The sequence below is a fragment of the Nilaparvata lugens genome, chromosome 1 (genome assembly GCF_014356525.2).
Source record: "Nilaparvata lugens isolate BPH chromosome 1, ASM1435652v1, whole genome shotgun sequence".
Lineage (NCBI taxonomy): Eukaryota > Metazoa > Arthropoda > Insecta > Hemiptera > Delphacidae > Nilaparvata > Nilaparvata lugens.
Genome location: NC_052504.1, coordinates 82,405,044 through 82,428,780, shown reverse-complemented (window position 1 = coordinate 82,428,780; position 23,737 = coordinate 82,405,044). Strand labels below are relative to the sequence as shown.

The following is a 23,737-nucleotide window of genomic DNA, read 5'->3' as shown; positions in this document are numbered from 1 at the left end:
ACAAAACAGTTTTTTGAAACAAACATGTTTTATTATAATTGGTTAGTTCTAATTTACAGTGGTAAAGACTGACAATGATGGTTGAAATTATAGAAAAAGTTATGGAAGAACTTAGTTCGTCTTGCCCTATTCTACAAGTTGATTGCTTGAAAATTTCAAGAGATTCACTAATATTCTACAACTAAATGATTTATGAAATACGAGTATATCATGTAACCTACAATACTTACAAAAGTAAAAAACTCGCTTCAATGAAATCATTTCCTAATAATTTCAGCTTTTAATACAATCCCAGCAATCGAATGATTAATATTCTACGTTCTGCAATCATAATAATAATAATTCATCAACACTTTAAATACATGCATCAATGGAGCAATCATAACAAATAACAGTTCTAGTCTAGTTACTATCATACACAGCTATTATTACAATACTAGGAAAACAATTTATCACCCATGGATAAAGCACTGTAATTTTGATGTATCTTCTTATTATTAGATTCTATTCGAATTACTTAGTTCTACTTTTAAGCACAACTTTAAGCACAATATTTCAGCAAATATCTGAGTATAATCGAATGTTTGATTCTAGAGCAGCACAAATCTTTTCACAAAATTGTAAGTAAAAAGGATATGTTGACTAATATTAGTAGGACTAGGCAGTGGAGATGTCAATGAGATTTCCACCGTGAATTGTATCATATACTATTCTATCTTCCTGATTTAAAAAACTCATTTCCAAAATCTTGTGCACGTTAAATGAACGGTACGGCAGCTCACAAAGACGAACGTTGCAGCAACTTCTATTTCTTCTTCAGTCTCTCTTTCTTGGACTTCTTTTGAACTGAAAAACGAGAACATTTTTAAATACTGTGAAAGAGAACAAACTATAAGAACTATGAGAGCAAAAGATATTTTAGTATCAATGTCCATTGAATAATAAGTATATTCTTTAGTGAAGAGATTTGTTTGCAAAATATATGGTTCATGGGCTTTGATTTCCTCCTACAGACGACTTTGAATTGTAATGTGTTAAATAAAACAAAAACCCGTTTAAAGGAAACCCTGAGTAAATGAATCCTATATTTCTATTCGGATAGCCTAGATGAGACGATTATACATCATTCATACTATGAATAATGACATTTCTAAGATAAAATATAAAATAGATTGTACAAGACGATGTTTTTAAAGAAAAATCAGATTTGAAATATAGATTGATTTTGGTGAGCTTGAGAATTTTGTTGATGTATGTTGAATATTGAGAAACGATAGCACAATTATAGTATGAGATACCTAAAGGTAATATACAAAGATAATGGAAGAGAATAACAGGAAAGATATTATCTGAGGACTGGATTAATGAAATTGTTCAACACTCAATTAGAATAAATGCTAATCAATTTTATTTACAAGTAAGCAGAATCTATAGATTCTCATTAGAAAACATCATCTAGAAACAGCATCTGAAAACTAGTAAAATGTTGAAGATCTATAAACGCTGTTGAAGCAAATAATAGAAGTAGTTATTAATTTTACAAAAAATCTTGAAATTTTTATATTTACTTGATTTAGAGTTTTAGATACATTTTATAATGCTCACATTTAATTAAAAGATTTGAGTATTTAGTAGTGTTTTATGAAAATTCTGTAATCAGTACCAGTATAGAATATCTCTCAATTTATAGAATTTTTCTCATTATTTGGACCAGTAATAAATAATAATAACTTAATAATTGCAACTGATCCAAATTCGTACAAGATAAAGCTATTGAAAGAGGTATTAAACTTTCATAATTAAAAATATTAGTAAAATTAGCAATAAGAATATTGATATTATTAATAGTTATTAAATTCAATATCAGACTAAAAGTCAAAAGTTATTTGGAATTATTCTGAAGCAACTAAGAGTTATTTTGAATGCAAATATTAGATTTTAAGCACATATTAATTTGAACCTTAAAGTATAATAACCTTAAACCTAAAAACCTTGAAGAATAAATATTATATTAAAATATAATGCGGATTATTATTTTTTAAATTAATACACAAGTTTGTGAAAGGCCTTGAAGACACTATGTACAGAAATATTTACATAAATATTGCTCTTGATTGGACGCTATTCTTATAAAATTTGATCCTCAACCAATTCATAGAAGTTTGCAAAAACAAGCAATATTGCTGAAAATATGTCACAGTAAAATACATAATCCTGAATGTATTTTGCAACCCTTCCAGGGGTTACTTGAATTAGAATATGAATAAATAATATAAGAAGTAGCAGATTCCAGTAATGATTTCATTTTAGCATGTGAGGACTGATTATTAGAAATCATTGATGGAATTTGACAAAATCAATTGTTACATCCATTCATTCAAGCAGAGAAAACTTCTATAATCTGAATTCTGTATTGTTGTATTGCTGTATTCTGTGATTCTAGTAAGCATAAGTTCCTAAACATTTCTAAATCACATGGGGAAATTATTTTGTTATATTCTTGTTTAAGAAACTTTAATTTATATATTCGGAAGTGCGGCTAAATTTGGAAAATTAGAGGATTATATTCAAGAAAATCCAATAGCAGTGTGATACTGTGAATATTGAGCTTGTGAGGAATAATTGAGTATAAATTAATTGGTCAGTATATGACATAAAATTAATCAACCGTAAAATATTATTGGTTTATTCACAAAGGGAATCTCCGTATCAGCAGTCCATTTCGATTGATAGTCCAAGACCAAAACCAATGAGGAAAATCACTCAATGATTTATATTATTCACAAATATTTGCAAATTTTTACAACTTTGCCAAGCTAATATAAGCTGTCTTATCCGTAGGATACAGTATTCTCTGTATATTGTATACTCAGTATTGAGTTCATCGTGTAATTTAATTATATTGCTAGAAAGGTAAGTTCTAGCTGTCAGTGTCAATCAAAACTTCAGTAGAAAAATGGAGATAAAAAATGAGTATGAAATTTGGAATAGAATAGAGGTAAGAAGCATAATGCTTATGGAGAGAAAGCTAATTGAAAATGAAAAGAGGCAGAGAATGAGAATGATAGAAAACAAACAGCATCTAAGCCTTCTTCAGCTGATCTAATACAAAAGTTTCATTACTTCGAGTGAAGTGTGACATCCTTTCAGTTGGACATATTTTCACTTCTAATAATTATGTGAGTGGTTTAGTTTCCATTTGCAAACACTTCAAGGTCACCAAAACCAAAATTATTAGAGCTAATTTAGAGACCATAACCGAGAATGAGATAGAAAGCAGATGTCAGTTAGGTGGTAGAGTTGCAGTGCATCGCCAAACCACAAGACGTGTTCAGGGGAGAGGTTAACACATGCCTTGGAACGATTCTACATACGGAAGAACAATATTTCTGAATAGTAGACTAATAGGGAACAGCTCTTAAATGTTCTGCCACTGTGATGACAAGAGCTGGCGAAGAGTTCCGTGGCTTTCCTCATTAGCTACAAAACAACGAGTATTTGAGTCTGAGGAATCAAACATAATTAAATCGAACAGAAAACACAATGATCATCCACGATTATAAAAACCAATCAGGACTACTCACTTCAAGTTACTTAATGATAATTGATTGATAAATTTATACTTCTACTAGTTGAGAATATAGATACATTTTTTATTAATGACAGTAACTGACAAGATTCACATAGATCCAGATTCGACAGTTGGGAACAAGTTTGATCATGAATAAACATGACTGAATATATCAAGCACAGAATTGTCAAAGAAATCAAAAGACCTCTCCAAAATGAAAATAAAAACGAAATTATAATAAAACTTGGAAGAAAAAACAGGAATTTAATTGGAAAAACAGTTTTGTACTTACGCCAGATCATAGAGTTAAGGTTTTCACCGACAAAGTAGAAAAAGAAACCAGTCAAAATGGAGACTACGAGGAAGGCTATCCTTTGCGGAATGTTAAGGACGTTGAACACATTGTACACCCATAGTCCACTCTTATAATAGACGAAATGCATCCTGTAAAAGAAAAATAGGACATCGTAAAATATGGCAGAAATAGAACTAATGTCAACAATTTATTGACCATATTGCTCTGTAGCAAAACGGAAATAATTTGTTATGATACTTATTGAGTCCATAAAAAGTTTGTGATAACGGGTTTTCATTTGACAAGAACAAATTAATGTTAAAGGTTTATGACAACCATTTCAATTAATTTTATAGTTTCACTTTTGATAAGTTGTATCAAGTTCTTGAGCAATAAATAATAATCTGTTAACTGAGATGATTTTTATGGGTTGTTTCGCCCACTAGGATTGATTTATGATCAAAAATACCAAATAGCAGGACCATTAATAACCAAGGAGTACAATAATTATTATTATTCATTTGACAGAGGAAAAAACTTGCGAAGAAGTTGATACAAACGTTTAAAAGGGGATAAATATGCATATTTAAAATATTGGTTCAAAAAAAAGAACAAACATCATTTTACTTAGACCAATTTGAATGAGCCAAGGCTCTTGAACAAATAAAAAGATTATTTATTTAGACCAACACAATTTCATTTTAATTACAATGGTGCTAGATATTCTAAAATACGAAATGAGGGATTGCACATAATTATTTTTGAAGACTGCTGGGTTCTAGGTATTTTTTATTTCGAATAACTTTTAACATAATCGTAATAAGAGAGCTAAGCCTAAAGCGTACAATTTCAAAACAGTATTTCAAAGCTCTTCCGGAGATAAAACAGATTTTGTAAAATATATTCTATTTTTGTCAGTCTAAAGTTCATTGATAGCTACAAACCTAGATCACTAATTGTCATAGGTCAAGCAGAAATAACAAATTTCCAAGTATGAGGCCCATTCTTCACCAAATTTAATTTCTATATACAGTGTAACAAGTGAGTGTATGGAGACAATGCAATCGAGAAATGTTTTCAGTTGTTTTTTTACTAACACAGTTATAATACGGATATGATTTGAAAATTGTATTTCTTTTCTCTTCAATGTAATTTAGTTTGGAATAGGTCTTGATATGAGACTCAGAACTTATTGAACTAAATAGACAACAATAGATAAAATAATTATTATAAATCGTTATGAATAAATGCACTCAGAGAATTGCAGAGTGGTCACAACACTATGATTGAATAAATTTTTCTCAAGACATTTGAAACCGATGAAATGTGATATACAGAGTGAGTCATATGTTTGTTTTAAAAACGCCTTTAAAATGATATACCACACAATGGGTGCTTACATTCAAAATATTCGAGTTACAACCCCTAAGTCACCCCCTTATGAGGGGTTGAAATTCAGTTGTACGTCTAAAGGTAGAGTATTATACCAATAACTCATCTTGAAAGTTACAGTATTATATCTACAACAGTCTCCAACTTATTGAAGGGTTCCCATACATATGACTCACTATGTATATATTTTTTTATAAAAAGTATTTTCTCATTTTGGTAGTGGGAAGAGTCAACCTTTCTCAATTCTTATTATTTGCTCCTATTTGAATTAAGATTGAAAAGACCAAGAAATAATTGAAATTAACTGAGAAATGAGTCAGTTATTGATCGATTAACTTATCGGACCCATTTACATTCTAGTTTCAAAACCCACAATAAAAGTTGAAAAATATTGTTCATGGGGGCTCCAATATATTCCTAGAAGAATTCTACTTCGATCTTTGTTGAAAGATATATTATTTTATGTAGCCTAATCTTGGAGATTCTTTAATAAAAATATTTTATAGGCGCAGAAGAGCATATCAATCTCAAAGGCTCGGTTGCACAAAAGCCGGTTGAATTTTAACCGTGATTAATTTCACGAGAACCAATCAGAGAAGGCATTTTTGATAAGACGGCTTCTCTGATTGGTTCTCGTGGAATTAATCACGATTAAAATTTAACCGGCTGTTGTGCAACCGGCACAAAGACATTTATCGATTTCCTGTCACTACACTTTCCAGGATCTGATTGCAGGTTTAATATTTAGCTTGAGTATTTCCTTTAGAAACTCAAATATACAGAGAACAGATGTCATTCATAATAATGAGAATCCTCTGACAGAATGCTCCCCCTTCAGACGCCAGTGACATCTTGAATATTGTTGCTGTCAGCTGATCAAAGCTGAATAACAATGATGATTACGGTTGGATCCCCCACTGTTCAACCACAGCTAAATATATTTCAGAACTCACTCCAGCAATATTGTTGGATTGCTGAGATATTATCTGTTTTACAGTCCATTTGCATCGCCATATATCACTGAGAAAAATTGGAAAAATTTTATCCACTATTCTTGAGATTGGGAATATTAAAAACAAAAATTATGCTGCAACATTATATAAATTTGTTGAAAAAACAATGGAAACTGGTCTTTCATTTTAAACTTAGCATCTCAGGGAATTGGTAATGAAACTAAATATAGTATACCGAATATTGAATGAAAGGATACTCATAAGAGAGAAATACCGATAGTTGCAAAGCCAAAACTGATTGATAAAATAAAATCATACCTTGACGAATGAATCATTATTATCAAAATTGATTTAATGATTGATGGATAATTTAAATTATTACAAAAATATTTATTAAAAAGTTATGAAAATCAAGAGAGTGAAGCTTTGTGAAAGAGAACTTATAGTCCACTGTACTTGTTCAATAAATGTAAAAGTAGATAAAAAATTCAGCTTTACTATTATTTTTATTTATACTGTCTTACTCAACTGTGCTTAGAATTCTGAATCAATCGTGTAGCCTTGTGCAATACGGTAGTTCTGATTCCATGATTAAGACCTTTTTTGAGTTCACTATCTCGAGTAGCAATGAAGGTTTTTTTTAAATCTACTTCCTAATCAAATTATGAGTTTTTTCTAAAGCGCTTGTTTACAATAGTTTTTCAAGGTTCATACTGTAGATTTATACAGGTTGGATGATTCCGAGATAAAACCAAAATTCACCAGTTTCGATCTGTTTACTGAGACACACGGTTTTGATTTGATGAAAATAATTACACTGCGATTATGAATAGCTATAACATACATCAATAATTGTTGTGACTAACTGATGAGAAATTTTTTACTTTTGTAATTATTTCTAGACACGTCAGAGTGACCTAAAAATAAACAATATTCTGACCTGTTTTAACAATATTTTTCTAAAAATGAACAATTCTGGCCTGTTTTGACAATATTTTTTCAATTGAACCCCCAAAATAATCAATGGAAATAACCAAAGTTGTGAAGGAAAACCCTTTTAAATGGCACCAAGGTGGTAGGGGAACCACGTTGGTAGTGTGGGATTCTTACCTCACTAATAAGCCATCCTCATTTTCTGCACCTAGTACCCCAAATTGGAAACCGATTGTTGAGCATTATTTCAATCTGACAGTTTTAATAGTTTTTTTCATTTCTATACTGTTGTGAGCTGATTTTCTTTTGTCTGTAAGTATGTAACGCATTTACGGCCAAACGCGTTCATAGAATTCATGAGATTTGGCAGAAATATTCCTTTTTTAACTGCGCGTCGATGTATTCACAAGGTATTTTGAAATTTTGCATTTTAAGGTTAATACGAAAGGAAAAGGAATTTCCTCCATACTCTGATATTACTTTATTATCATCTACTCTGAAGATAGGATTAATCAAATGATAGAATTATTATTCATAATCAATCAGCTGACAAGTGGATTATTCATTGCATGCATTACACAGATGTCTGGAGAAGCCAGTGAACAGATAACACCAAATACTTGTGGATGAGAGAACTGCGTGAGGTCTACTGTTCACAGAACTAAGAGTAAGATTAGAATCACAGAAAAAAACAAAGAGATGCAATCTAAATATTCTATGATAGTTTTGATTCAGAAATCGAGGCGAAAAATGATTGAAGTAACTACCGCATATCTTACACAAAAACTCACCATGACAAATAGGTCAACTGGAAGAGAAGCAGGCCGATCAAACCCTTTGTCTTGGTGGTATATGCCCTGTAAGAAGTGAGCATCTCCAGAATTGCAAATACGGTGATAAATGTATGCATGACATGATTCAGCCATACTGGAAAGTATGGATCCAGAACCTTAGGAAGAACTAGCTCTCTGTCTACTGCATACAGTCCCCAAAATGTTGCACTAACAAACTGCAAAAAATTACAAAAGAAAATTGGATAAAATATTGAAAAATTGAATTTGAAGAATGAACATTTTATTGTACATGATCGTGCACAGAATACCTCTACATACACTTTATATTTTATTACAATCTTACTTCACAAAGTATCTGAAAATTAAACTGGCAAACTTTATGAGTTATTCACAAGAATGAGAAAGATGAAAATGAGTCCGTCAAATTTAAATTTATTTTTGTCAAATTGGAAACAATGGATGAATGATTTCAACACAATGTATGATTTATCAATAATGAATAAGTAATAAATACACACTAAGAATCCAATCAACACATAAATTCTTAAACTAAAAATAACACGTTTCAATGTGACAAGGCCAGCGAAACCTGGGGCTTTTCATTGCTTGTTTTAAATATAGTTCTACTTTACGATGAAGGCTTCATCACTATCTGGCATCATTACCTTTAGTTTCTCCAAGATTATGCAAGGAATCCCACATAAATAGCATAATTTCACATTATATCAAGAAACACAAATAACCTTCCAAAGCTATTTACATAGAAATAACAATCAATTTCATGAAAATATATTAATACAACACAACTTTTTTACAATTTGTATACGATACATTTTCTTTCCTTTCTTTGATAATAATATTAATCATGGTAATTACAGCTTCAAATTTGTGTAGAAAACAAGTTATTTTACAACATGAAAATCTATGCATATTGCATAAGTATAATTCTAATTGATTCATAGTTTTGATTAATGACACACCAGTTTGTGGCATTCTAATAAGAATAACATGTGAACTTTGAAGAACTGTTGGGCCTATTCTTTAAGGGTTTAGAAAATCTTTTCATAATGGGTGCTTGGAGGCTACAAGAAGCGCATGTGCAAAATTTCAAGCTTTTAAGCCTAGTAGTTTCAGCTCTGGTCTGATTATGAGTCAGTCAGGACAAAGCATTTTATTTAATAGATAGAGATTGTTGACATATTTGATTGCGATACTCTCACCTATAGTCACGCCGCAGACACTGATAAGTAAAATATTTCAATTGAGTGTCTTGCCTTGCCTCTACTAGACTTTGCGCGCTTTTTCTAGAGGCGTGTTGTCCTATTCTACGCACATTGCATTTCGTCTGTATTCTATATGACCGATTTATTATTATTTCTCATTCTAGATTATACATATAAATTATATATAATAAATAAAATCAAATTGGAGCCTTTAGGCGATTGAATAGTTTTATAAACTTTATAGAAAAACGTGTCTAAATTCTGATTTGACGATTAAATTGTCTCATATTTTTAAATGAAATTTTAATGTGCCTAAATTAACCTTTTGACTGTTTATTCCAAATTAAGGCTTGAAGCAGTTTTGGGCGAATGCCTGTTGTTTTTGCCTGAGTTGTATTTGCATATGAATAAATAAATTAGGAATTTTTAATTTTAATATGTAGGCCTTTTAGGACATCGGTACATTTCGGTATAATGATAATAAGGAGTCATAATGATAATAATGTTCATTAATAGAAGAATTACGACTCACCAAGGCAACCGGAAAGGCAAACACTGTGAAAATATAATCTCTGAGCGCACAGACCCAAAAACTACTGCCCCCCTTCTGTCGCTCCCAACCAGCAACGTCTATCACTATGCAGAATATGAAGTATAATGCTTGTAGGATCTGCAACAAAAGAAAAGAAACAACATTAATATAAATATCGAATAGAACGATCCGTATTTTTAAAATGACTTACTTAGTTACTTATTATGTTATCAATTGATAATTTGACTTCTTGTGGGACCGGACATTATAATGGCATCACTTTTTTGCCGTTTCAACATGGTAATTGAATGAAAATTTACTTCTAGCGAAATATTTTACATGATCTGAGTAATAAAATCCAGATAGCCGGATGGAAAAAGATTGATTGATCGGAATTTTTATGGCTTATTGTTTACTACCACAGTTGAAGGTTAATTTGATACTACTGTGTTGATCTATTTAAAAACGCATTACTATTATTATACTTGTGGAACCAAAACATGGAAATGAAAGTAGGCTATATAAGCAGTAAAACTAAAATGAACTAAATTATGTATTTTTCATAGAAAATTCAATTTAAGGCTGCTTTGTATATTGAATAGATAACATCATTTGGGTATTGTCAATTGTCATTCATATGAAGGCAGCTACAAATTGAGAACTAGTGATTAGATAGAAATGAGTTATCAATACTTAATTATACACTTACTAAACTACTGACAATAAATCAACTTCCTCCAACTTTATTGAGAAATTGGTGTTGGTTATCACAGAATTTATTTGTGGGGATACTATTAAATAAATCATTGAAATGAGAACAATAAATTAGAGATGAAATATTGATATTTGGTTGATTTAATCGAGAGCGGTAGTTTTCAATAAGTTTGAAACTTATCTATGGAGCCTACATCGTAATTAAATTTGGTTTTTCATAAGGTGATCTCTCTCAAAGATAACAAAAAACGCTGAGTCTCAACAAAATGCAGTTGACCCTTTCACACCATTGACCTCATAGTTCTTTTCTTTTATAGCCACAACCCGCTTAAAAACTATCAACCACTTGAAGAATGTCGGATCACGATCAAGAATGGAAAAATGAGATCAAGTTTCAATTGAGGACACAACGAGAATGGAGAAGAAATCAATCAAGCACGATACTGGCTGTATGCTGCACAATAGAGTAGCCTAGCTTCTATAGGCCTCATAACAAATTATGTAAGATGACATAAGAGATTCGGTATGATGTGATACACAAAAATTAAAACGCATCATTTGATGGGACAAGGTGTGAGTGGTAGGTGGTAGGGAGATGCTTTCACTTCCGGAAACTTTTCTCGGTCATGTAGTGGTAGATATGTGTGTATTTATGAGTGGATGTGAATGTGTGTGAGTGCTGGATCGCTGGATGAATGCGCTACACTTGCTATTTGGTGAAGCAGACGGAAATGGTCGGACAACTTCCATATAGGCTCGTCTCCACAAAAGCTGCTATTGCACAACCTACTTTCCGGTTTTCGCGCCTGGTCCGGTTCTCCTGCCGGCTTTTACCACCAACATTCGACAATACTTGAAAATATATATTCTCAAGTCAAGTTGTCAAGTTCATAGGTGGATTTGGATTGCTGGAACCATCCGAATCAAGGTACTAATTCACAGACCTTGAAGACAAACCTATTGTTACCATGTTAAAAGGTTTTAGCCAAACATTCTATCTCTATAGTTGTAGAGTATAATTTGTTAACCAAACCTTGAAAAGTATCAAAGAATCTACAAAGAAAACAACCACCGCAATAAACCCAGCTTCTGGTAGAGTGTGAAGAGCTAAGGACTATCTGAGATCTTCATATTATTTTGAAGATTATCCTAAATAGACGAGAAAATGAGAATAAAAATCATTTTTAAAATGAAATTATCCACCTTTCGAGAGTAACATTCTTCAATTATGTATATAAAAATTTAAAAACTATCTTTTGAATATGTAATGAGTAACGACCTACCAATAGTAATGGCCTACTGATATATTGACCCTGGATTTCCACTTTAGTTATTGATGTTTCTTACAGTAAAAATAGTAATAATATCGAGTGACCTAGCTGGCTCAGGTCTGGTGTCAGAGTTTTCAGGTCGCAACTGATCAATTTCAGGGCCTCTTATATGACCCAACGACTAGGCAGTAAAATTCATCTGCATACTTGATAGTTAAACACTTCAACATAGTAAGGAAAAATTCTCGCTAATGAAACTTTCACAGCATTTTCCACAATCACTCTACTCTTCTCTCGCTACAAGTGCTCAATTGTAGAGTATGCTGCCGCTGCCACTGCATAGTATGGAATTTGTTCACTAACGATATATTGCTCAACCAATTAACTATGAATTGACAAACAAGGCAATGCAACTGGGATAATAATTGATAGAGTTGCATATAATGAATGTCACAAATTTGACAGACATTCCCATCCCATTTGTGGCATTGACAAATTACTTTTGTCTTATATGAATTCATCCACATCAGAGACCAGCCAATTTCGTTGAGGTTGAAATGTATGTGAAACGTTGATTTTTGCCATATATTTTATAATTACGATCATTGGATACCGAGAGAATGGTGATAATCAAACTATCTTAAACACTATCATTGATGCCCACCAAAACACAGAGACTTCTTAATATCCAGATAATTTCACTCACTCAATAGGCTGATACCAGAGCATTTTTGAAAAAGATTTGTAATTGAATAATTTATGTAGCATCTAATTAAAAATTAAGTGTTAATAATATTTTTGCAACATAGCTACTGGTGCAAGGAAACTCAAAAGAAAAATGTTTACTTGAGTTTACTATAGAAGTTGAATATTATTTTCAGTTTATGAATTGAAAAGATTACAATTATGAAAGCCACAAAATACAGGGAATCATGTTTGTATTGAATATCATACACAATATATTTTATAAAATATGCCTTTGTACCATGGATGCGATAAAAAGTGGAAGAATAAAATAGGGAAAAAATGAAAATGATTTTAATGAGTTCTCTTACAAATACAAACATCTATTAGGCTAGAAAGAATAAGTTGATATCAATGGATGAGTGGTTTCAATTATCTTGAATGGTACTGTAATTAAGATAGTACATAATTTTGGAGAAACGTCATAGATAACATTCAACCCGTATTTAATCAAGGTGAAATAAGTTCAACGACATTTTTCTTTCGATGTCTTTTCACTATTAATACCTGAGGAGATTGGACGGTTCTTAGAAGCAGAGGTGACAGAATCAATTTTTATTAGTAACTAGATTTTACAAAGCTTCCTCACTAAGGTAGACCTACCTATGGCCATAGAAGAACACTTACCTCCAAATCTATGTTATAGTATAGTAGCGTATGCTATAGTACAGGAATGGAGGCACCTATGTTGATTCACTAAGTTAAAAGTATAAGTTCTTATATTGTTTAGATCCTTGGATGGTTAAGTAAAATTATTGATTTTGAATAGGCCTACCTTAATTCAATACTAATAACATTGAATAATTCATTAAAAATAATGCATATTCGATTCCAAGATGCAGAAAGCGCAAAATAAATTTACCTATATTGATCTAATCCATTGTAGATGGTCTATTAAAGTTGAATCACAGATGAGATAAACTATTTGTTTACAAACCTACGACAATACTTGGCGAAATAAAAAATCTCATGTATTCTTATATAACTATGAAGATGAGTATGCACATTACAAACAACAAACTATACGCAGCTGTAATGCTCGACCTTGTTGAATAATAATAATTCCACCTTCATTGTAAATGCAAACTAAGTTCTCAAAGAGTGTATCAATAAGATCCGCAATCTAAGAATGCCAATTTATCATTTGAAGGATTAATTCAATGTTGGGGAATTCTTAAAAGCAATTTAAAACATTAATAGAATTACTACCGTATAGTAATAGTAATATTGTTTTTGAACAGTTTTGGACTAGAGCCATTAGTTCAGTACTTCATTGTAATCATCCAAATGGATGAGCGGATGATTCAACTTTAATATTAATAGCTAGACGTATTGATGAGCAGTCGAGTACTGCATGAATCACATTATTTTCTCTTTCCAGTAACCAAAAATGAATAACACTAGAATTAAGAATGAGATTTGATTCAAACTTGATCGTCAACATTGAAATGAATAGCAACACCAAATACATCAACATTGCCGTACCTGCAATAATTATAGCCAAATGTTTGACATGCATTGAATGTTTTATTGAACAAGAATAGTGTCAAGAATTATCAAGTAATGAAACATAATGGTGATCAGCATCATGAATAGTGATGAAAATGAAGATGACATGCCAATCCTCGGCTGATGATAAAGTCAATGACAGATAGATTCTTGATTGCTAGCCATCAATACATCCCTGATGATTATATTTAAAACAGAGCCAAGAGCTTATTATGCCCCAGTCTTCCAATTCTAGTGAGTCAAAGATACGTGAGTGAATGCACCAGCATTCTCGCTTTACATATTTAAATGTTTGTTTTTACAAATAAAATCAGTATTCAGACTATTTCCGACTAATGAGCTAAGTTACACGGAATACATTATATTTATGTTGTAGCATAATTTTCTTCAGGCTATCTATGAAAATTCTCGAGTTTCGAAAGTAATAGTTTGAAATCAAAATTCAGCCATCTTTACATTCTAATATATTTATATTATTTAATGCTCACGAAAATTACATTACTACACATTGTAGTAAACCTCAGTAGAGCTTGAACTCAGGAGCTTGAGATATAATTAGAGTATTATTATTGTGAGAATCGATTGATGGAAATTTAGAAACTGAAATGATTTGAAGCTCAGTTATTGATACACAGTTTCTGAATCTTGAATAAGTAATGAATTGATTCGAATAAAAATTATGCAAATTCTTATAAAATACTCTTTTTTTGATGAATTAATTTAATGCTACTTTTGAGCATTTTAGAGAATGTGCAGCTCAATTATTTCAACATAATAAATAATCATGACAGAAGACATGCTCATAAAGAGATAAAAAACAAGTTATCCCTCAACCACGTAATTAATTAGTTTGATATGTATGAACCACACCTAATTATTATTTTATTGGTATTGAACTTTTGGGCTTTTTTATTCAATTCCATTTTTTCAAATGGTGATAAAGACATTTGAAATATTGAATGGATTCATAGACTGATTCAAATTTATGAATCAGAGAACTGCAATAAAACTACTCTAGTGTGGATAGTGATACTAGTTTAAATCACTACTCAATTGAAGATGATAATTACCGGAGAAGAATGAGGATGCATTATCATGTGAACTGAAGAATTAATGCCATAAAAAAGCCAGGTTAGAGAATAATCTATTATCAGTGAAGTACAAGGTAAACCAGAATTAGTGAACGAGACATGGAAAGTCGAGACCTTGAATAGCATTTTCGACTGCAACGAAGGCCATCACCCATCACCCACTCCATTCATCGGTTTACCTTATTCAACGATAAATAATTAATGGTTGCAGCTAATTCAATTCGGGAAACAATTATTTATTCAATTAGGTATTAGGATTATGTGATCATCTGATAACTGGATGTATAATGGAGCAAATGACTTCAACACTGGTACTACTGAGTTTTTCAAATACTATGGTACCTGATCAAATGGTGCATCCCACTAAATAAGGTTTCTAAATTTATTCAGGTTATAGCTCACACTGATATATGAGTGATAATAGAAACTGTACCTTTTACTGCATATTCAAAGAATTGGAACTTCAAAAATTGAAATAGGCTGGTGTAACATGTAATTTCCAGGAAACATATCATTTAAAATTTGAATTGAGCATTATCTTTCAATAACTTTATTGTAGTTCAGACACTGTGTTCCATGTTACACATTTGTCTTGCACATAATATTAATGTTACAGATTTATATAAGAACAATAACTTTTTCATAGGACCTATGAAGAGGCTCTACATCGCCACCAAAATGTTGAGGTGTTAAATCCAGCTTTTGGACAACTCTACATCAACGAGGAGATTGAAAAGGAAAAAATTAACATATCAATTAAGTGCAAAGCTAAGAATGAGCTAATTTAAAACAAGGAGAAGCTATTACAAGACTCTTCTTGTAAAATGACTTGAAGTATTAATTTAGGATAGAAATAAAGTGATGTTAGTCCTAGTACTAGTCACAGTTATATTCAATAAAAAAAATTGTCTTACAAGAATATCATTTGTGTAAAGCAGGTAGAGAATGGGCCCCAGAACACTTCCTTGAGGTACTTGTAAAGGTGCGCACAGATATACGCGCCGCGAACATGAGCAATTCACTTTTAATCAGCTGATGCCAAGCTTTATATATCTGTATCTTACCGTTTCTGTAAAAATACAGATATAGTCAGCTGATTAAAAGTGAATTGCTCATGTTCGCGGCGCGTATATCTGTACGCACTTTTAGACAAATGTGTAACACAAATATAACACAGTGTCTGAACTACAACAAAGTTATAATATAGTGTTAACATCAATTTTATCGTTCAATTTCCATTGAAATTCCCAATTTACTTTCCCATTATGAATATACAATTGATGGAAAAATAAATATTTCGCAGTGCTTCAGAGTATATTTATAAAATATTAGGCTATAAAAATATGAGACAGAGACACTACTGTACTAACTTACTGGAATTAGACTCGAAAAGGATCAAGCCAGAAAAAACTTGCTCTTGAATTTTCTAATGAAAATTTACATGATTTCAAATTAATGGATTATCATATTAATATTCAAGACCAGCTACAGAGCTCAGAAGCATCGCATATGTGAAATGAATAACTTAAAAATGTAAAACTACATTTTCAAAAATTGTATAAAGGAGTGATTATGGTACAATAATACCAAACTATTGTACTTTTCCGGTGCTATTATTACTGTATAAGTGTATTCTACCTGCAACTTAACACAAGTGAACAATTGCAGCAATTATTGCAAGTATAAAGAGGTAGACAATACTTCATTAAAACATAATGAACTCCAATCTTTGAATAAGCAATACACTATCATGTTAGAATAATAATGAGAGTTTTATTCGGATGTATTTTTTATTTCTGAATTGTTTCTAGTCTTCTCAACAGTGTTGTACATATAGCAGTATCTAATTTTACAATGAACGTTTTTCACTTCTTGCACTTGACATTATTTTAACTGTAGCAATATATGTTAATAATTATGATGAATTATTTATTTTGCTATTTGCACTTGTGATTATTTTAATAACTATACTATGGATTATTTAATTTGCTATTTGCACTTGTAATTACTTTAATACTAATACTCATATGCTTTTCAAATTGTAGACAGAAGATTCTTTGTTTGACCAAGCTCGGTCAAGACATAATGAACATGGTCAAATCACATACGCTTTTCAAGGTGTGCACTAGGCTAGAACATATGATTATATGACAATAGCTTCTATCGATAGCTCCACTGCAATCATTTAAAGCGTACACGGTTTGAGCATGTTCTATGTTCAAATGTCTTGACCGAGTTCGATAAAACCGGGCATAAGTAGTATGCAAACCATAGCTATAATCCAAAAATCAAATAATGCTCTACTAAAATGAAGAATTTCTTTCCTTCTAGGCCTGGTTTTTTCAATTGTAGGAAGAATTATTCTTTATTTCTGCTTGACCACTATGGTCTTTGAACTCTGTGCTTTTCCCATTTGAATATTTCTGTAGGACGATACGAATACTTCACTTAGTGGTAATGAGAAGCTTTTCGTTTGTGCGCACTTCATTCTCAAGGCAATCAACAAAATTTAAGAGCGTTTCATTAGTTAATTTTTTATAATTTTGAAGGAGAGGTACCTCCAAGAGATCAAGACCATTTTTCAACTAATTAAACACTATTGACCTAGATTTGAGTCAATCAATATAATGAGAATAATAATAAACTTTACTGATATTGGATTTTTTCGTATACAAGTCACCTTCACGTCCAAAAGACCTACAATGTAGGCCTACATTATCTACCGTACTTGAGTAGCCTAATATTTTTCTTCATTTTCAAACCAATTCGCTTTTAATATCTCTTCATATTTTTCTACTCTTTTACTCTTCATAAAATCAATTCATTGATGTTTTCACTGAAGATGATGTTCGCAGCATGAACTTTTGATATGCCCTCAAAATTTAGATTTCTCTGCATCTCGAAAACTACATCATGATTGAACATCATCATCATTACAATAATCATCATCTCCACAGTCATCATTAACCTATCGATTGATCAGCATTATTAGTAATCATGAAAATGTTCGAAATACACTATAATTGCCATTATTCATCCGAAATTTTATGAAACTGTTTAACCTAAATTGAAAAACCAAACGAAAAACATTTGACTCAGGTAAATTGTGAACTCTGGTAGTGTGTTAAAGTCAAATAATAAGAGTACCTAACTTTCAGTAATGTACAATGACTTCGACCACGGTGGGGCACGTTATTCCATTAATTAGGACAGTGTCAGTGATATTGAAGCTGAGTGGATAGATGTCTACCTACTCATCATATTATTATGAAAGTGAAACTATCAAAAATCATTTTTCAAATACTCACAATGCAATGAAAAAGATTACTGAAACGCGCCACTAATTAATAGAATGATCATTAATAAGTATGAAATAGAAAGAGAATCTTATTCAGTTATATTGATGTGTTTGATCAATATTATTAACTGTCAATACGCGTATCACACTAATCTATTGGTCTGTGACTGAATAAACATAGACAAATAGTATACAAATTATATCCAATTACATTATTGACTTTGAGTATAACTAAATCGTGTGATAAGTAAATAAATAAATAGAAATATATAATACAAATTTTATCCAGTTACATTATTTGCTTGGATGATAACTTGTAATTATAAGAGTCAATAGACTATTGACAAAACGGTATCCTTGTGTTAACATATAATGGAGTAACAGAACCAAGAATGAAAGACGACAAATTTAGTTATGTGATTGTTACATTATTTGTCTTCTTATAGACTTCGATATGTTATTGGTTGATAATTTTTGCTGAATGATGCCAACAAAAGCTCTTGCTTGAGCGCGGGTAATGAGATGATTATGATCGGAATAGCTATGCCCCAGGCCCTAAGAAAGAGAGATGACAAATTTATTATGTGATTGTTGCAATACTTGTCTCTTCTTATGGACTTCGATATGATAAGAGTTAACGATATTTTTAAATGTGATTTTTGCTGAATGATACCATCAAAAGCTCTACTTGAGCGTGGGTAATGAGATAAGATGATCAAAATAGCCATGCCCGGGGTACCATGAAACGGTTCTTTCACCTACATTTCAAGTGACAGTTATAACTCTACTAACATCACAATTTGAGTGATAATGAAGGATGTTCTAATAGATTCAAGTGAAAGCAGCATTCGGGATGATCCAACAAAAAGAGGTCCATCATAAAATAATTCACGACTTATTACTCAATAGGTTCTTGGCGTCCTAAAAATATTCTTGAGTAACACTGTCTCTTCTTCGAGCGTTGACGACCTATTAATGTTACATTGTGTGTGAAGATAATTTCAGCCTACTATTGTGCAATTTATGCTTCTCTTGCACGGAAAGTTCCATTTCAAACTACTCGACAATCTCATGCACTTTGCAGCTTTGTACAGTGATTCACGCAGAGGATGCAATAACCCTTATGCAACAAAACATCGACAGAATGAAAAACTGCGTTGGAAGAAGTTCTCTTTCAAAATTGTTGATGGAGCAAACAATTAAAATAAAAAATTTGCTTGATACTCAAATGTCTAATCTTTATCTTGTTCGTGGGTAATGATATGAGATGATCAAATAATATCCTTGCCCCGGACGGGATTCGAACGTATCTAGGCCACTCGGCCATTCTAATTTTTGAATTAAAGTTTTGCTATAAAGTAAGCTATATAGTGAGGTATAATTTTGAAAACTTTGAATAATGTTATATTATTGAAAATGTATAAAAATATGATTGTAATGTTCCTGAATTTACGCATAAACTCCTCTGGATGTGTCGTCCAAAATCCAGAGAAATATTATTATTATTACTAGTAGTTCTGTGAACAGTAGACCTCACGCAGTACTCTCATCCACAAGTACCCGATTGAAACTATAGACCTTATGAGAATACAGCAATAGACTGGCTTCTCCACACATCTGTGTAATCACTTGTCAGCTGATTTATGATGAATAATTCTAGTCTGATTTTTACTCCAATATTGGCGTATGAAGGAGGCTCCTTTTTCCTTTAATATTATCCTTGAAATGAAAAATTTCCAAAAACCTTGTATATACGTCGACGCGCAATTTAAAAAGGAACATACCTATCAAATTTCATGAAAATCTATTACCGCGTTTCGCCGTAAATGCGCAGCATAAAAACATATAAACATTTAAACATTAAGAGAAATGCCAAACCGTCGACTTGAATCTTAGACCTCACTTCGCTCGGTCAATTATTAAAGTTTAGTAGGGCTTACTGAATTTTACATACATTTTTCTCTAAAAATACGATTATTCTATTAACTTGGGGAAGTTATAATGATTTAGTACACCTCTTGCAAATCATTATTGAAGAGCCAAAAACGTTTCTTTTATTTGACGAGACAAACCGCAAGTTTGATGGCCAGAATGAGTGACAATTATCATACTGATTATTAGTAGGCCTAATTCAGCATAAGAATAGAGCGACAAAATTGAAAAAGGGGAAATTCATGCTTGTAAACCAAAATGGAAAATAATGAAATGACCAATTTTATTTGATTTGTGCTTCTAAACAGAATTTTAATTATGAAGAGAGCTGTAGGTGGATAAGAAATAATTGATCCGTATATATTAAGTTAATGACAGAAACTAACATGATAATAACCAATCAAATTCGAATTAATTGAGAATGATTAATGCATATTGTATAGCTCTCTTCTCTTCCCATATAATAATGATTGGCAGAAATGTCAATTGGCAAAGAACCAATTATATAGTTACTTTGCTAAATGAGGATCTCATTAGGAGATGAGTGAGTATTTGATTGATAATCTTCGACCTTCGAGTATTGCATGAAAGAAAATTAATAATACAGCAGGCATACTTCCTGTTTACCGTACTCATTCTCACATATTATTTGGTTTGGACATTATTGAGGACTGTAATTAGAATATTACTAGGCTATAGTTGATAGCAGCAGCAAGCAGGTAGGTACCCAAAGTGAGAAAACATCAATAATTTATGAAGTTGAAAATTATAAATAAATTATTCGATTTTGATCTTGTTATAATCGTTCATTTATCGTCTATTGGAGATTGGAAAAAAGGTCTATGGAAGGTAATGTTTTAATGTGTTGAACTATTTAAATATTGAGTCTCTCTCATGAGTGTTACATTACAATTGAAGAAGTTCATCCAATCATGAGATGGAAGTTATTTTTGTGCTTCAGATGGCCCACTAAAAAATGAATATATCTCTTGTCAGGAGTGCCCATAGGGGGGGGGGGGAGCGAGGACACAGACGGCATCCTTGAAATTCTTGGGGTGGGGGGTTCAAAACCATTTAGGAGTTGCGTCCTCCTCGGTCTTGAGGAGACCGAGGATGGACACCCCTGTCACTAGCATAGACTATAATATTATAGGTAGGCTATGATATGCAAATTATATAAAAGTGTTAATATTGTTAATAATGTGGGCTTGAACTACATAGCCCTCTACTACTTGGTATTTATTTAGGCTATTTTAATACATGTATTCATTTAGTAGCCTATGCTAGCGAGTTAATTGCCTATAAGTTACTCTATAGATTTGAATCACAGAACTACACATATGCTAAATAAGTTACTCAGAATGAGCTTCTAGACAAAGTAATGCATTTTTACAATCTAGTAGCTACCTTCCCTACTATAGGCCTACTTCTAACTAACAAGAGGCTAGCTAAAATATATGAGTCATTTAGCAGACTATATATGAGTCAACATTATAATATGACAACCGCATGCCGGGGTCCCATCAAGTGGTCGAATACTTGGCCAATTAATAGGAAAGCTATCTGGATATCTTCAATTCAAGTTTTGACGATCAAGAAAAAATGTTGTCAAAGCCTTCGTTGCCTCCGAGGTAGTAATTTTACAAATTTGACAGATTGCTTGTTGGAACTGGTGTGGGGGGGGGGGGGAATGAAAACCCAATAGGTGATGGAACTTGGCAGGCCTACCTGCAAACTCAATTGTCACTAAAAATCATGGTTGGGGGGGGCTCTAAATCAAATTGGGGGTTCCAAAAAAATGGTAAGCAGTGTTTAAAATTACCACTGATGATCATTTTTTTGGGGCTTCCAATTTGGGTGGGGGGGGGTTTGTTGGTCACCCATAACATAAAAGTGAAGGAGTTGAACAATCTTAATTATCACTTTTGTAAAATAGATATTAGTTTCAAGTATAAAATAGAACAAAATATTTAGGTTATATAAAGGTATCAAGTATTTTTATCATAAAAATGATAGGACTGCAATAGGCTACAATTGGATATTACCGGTAATAAGTAACTCTAAATGTTCAAAATGAGTTTGTTCTATGACAAGAGAATATACAAAGAAAGTGACTACAGAAAAAAATAAGGTACCTACACTAAACAAAGTACCTAGATAATAATATATATGATATGATAATTTCAGTTAGTGATAATAAGATTACTAAGATAAGGCGTTACAGGCGATAAGGTTAATTATCATGATAATGAACTAAAACTTACCGCATCCCAAAAGGTTAAAAATTTAAATTTTCCACCGTAGGCCGACATAATTGGGACCACTGTTGTAGGAACTATAACGTAAGTATAATCATAAAATACCCCAAAAGAGAATAGACACGCGCCGACCAAATGAACAACGTAATTGAGCATTTTGTTGATATTTTTAGAAAACTAAATCTAAATAAAATAATTAACTTAGACTTTCCTTGATATCAACTCTAATCATAGATTCAAGTATCAACTCAAGCAATGAGCGAATACTTCGGGAAAAATTATAATAAATTGAAGATCAGTGCAACAGCAAACAAACGCTCAGGTATTCAAACCAAACAGCTAACCACACTCTACTCAAACACTTCAACACTACTGATACACTCAACACTGATACTGACTGATCTCCAATCTGCTTCTGCTACTGGAAAATGAAATGAAATTGAATGCTGAAATCTGAGCTGTAGCTCAGTGTTGCCAAATGCCAGGTGCTACATTTCAGCTGACTGACATTCGAATACGTTCAAAGCTAAGACAAAGTGAGTCGTCGACAAAACTATTCTTTCATACTGTCAGCAACCGACAGATTGGGATAGATTTTTTAATCACATCAATAGAAAATTACAAAAAACACAAAATAGAAAATATATATATATATATATATATATATATATATATATATATATAATTATTTGACATATACAGGAATAAAATTTACAACATATAATATTTATTATTTATAATTTACAATCAACTTAAGGACAAAGAAGCAGACTACAATTCAAAACTTTTTTCATCCCAATTCCATAAAATATATTGTCCAAATAAAGGAATATATGCCCATACATCTATATATATAAAAGCGAAATGGCACTCACTCACTGACTCACTCACTCACTCACTCACTCACTCGCAGAACTAAAAATCTACCGGACCAAAAACGTTCAAATTTGGTAGGTATGTTCAGTTGGCCCTTTAGAGGCGCACTAAGAAATCTTTTGGCAATATTTTAACTCTAAGGGTTGTTTTTAAGGGTTTAAAGTTCGTCTTTTAGCATGTATATTCTTCTTCTCCCAATCTCTTAATTATAATTGAAATTTCCATATCATATGTTACTATAGAACTATAATCTAGATAGAGTACCTCTTCGAAACAGTGTTGTTAACTGGCAACTAAATTAATAATTTTGTCAGGTTGGCATTAAGTTGAGTTGACTTTGTAAGATTGGCA

General features: G+C 31.8%; 1 protein-coding gene across 2 annotated transcripts; it reads right to left on the bottom strand.

Annotated features, from left to right (window-relative positions):
- Positions 1 to 16: 16 nt before the first annotated feature.
- On the bottom strand, positions 17 to 22,972 carry LOC111044200 (androgen-induced gene 1 protein). Of its 2 annotated transcripts, XM_022329284.2 has the most exons (6): positions 22,517 to 22,972; positions 9,694 to 9,831; positions 7,936 to 8,153; positions 3,864 to 4,015; positions 3,375 to 3,480; positions 17 to 846 (listed from the first exon to the last, which is right to left on the bottom strand). In XM_022329284.2, the coding sequence occupies exons 1-5, from the start codon at positions 22,664 to 22,666 to the stop codon at positions 3,419 to 3,421; spliced, it is 720 nt and encodes a 239-aa protein (XP_022184976.1). In that variant the 5' UTR covers positions 22,667 to 22,972; the 3' UTR covers positions 17 to 846; positions 3,375 to 3,418. The 2 variants fall into 2 exon arrangements, with proteins under 2 accessions (XP_022184976.1, XP_022184977.1); XM_022329285.2 differs by lacking the exon at positions 3,375 to 3,480 and having other exon boundaries at positions 22,517 to 22,951.
- Between the last annotated feature and the right edge of the window lie 765 nt (positions 22,973 to 23,737).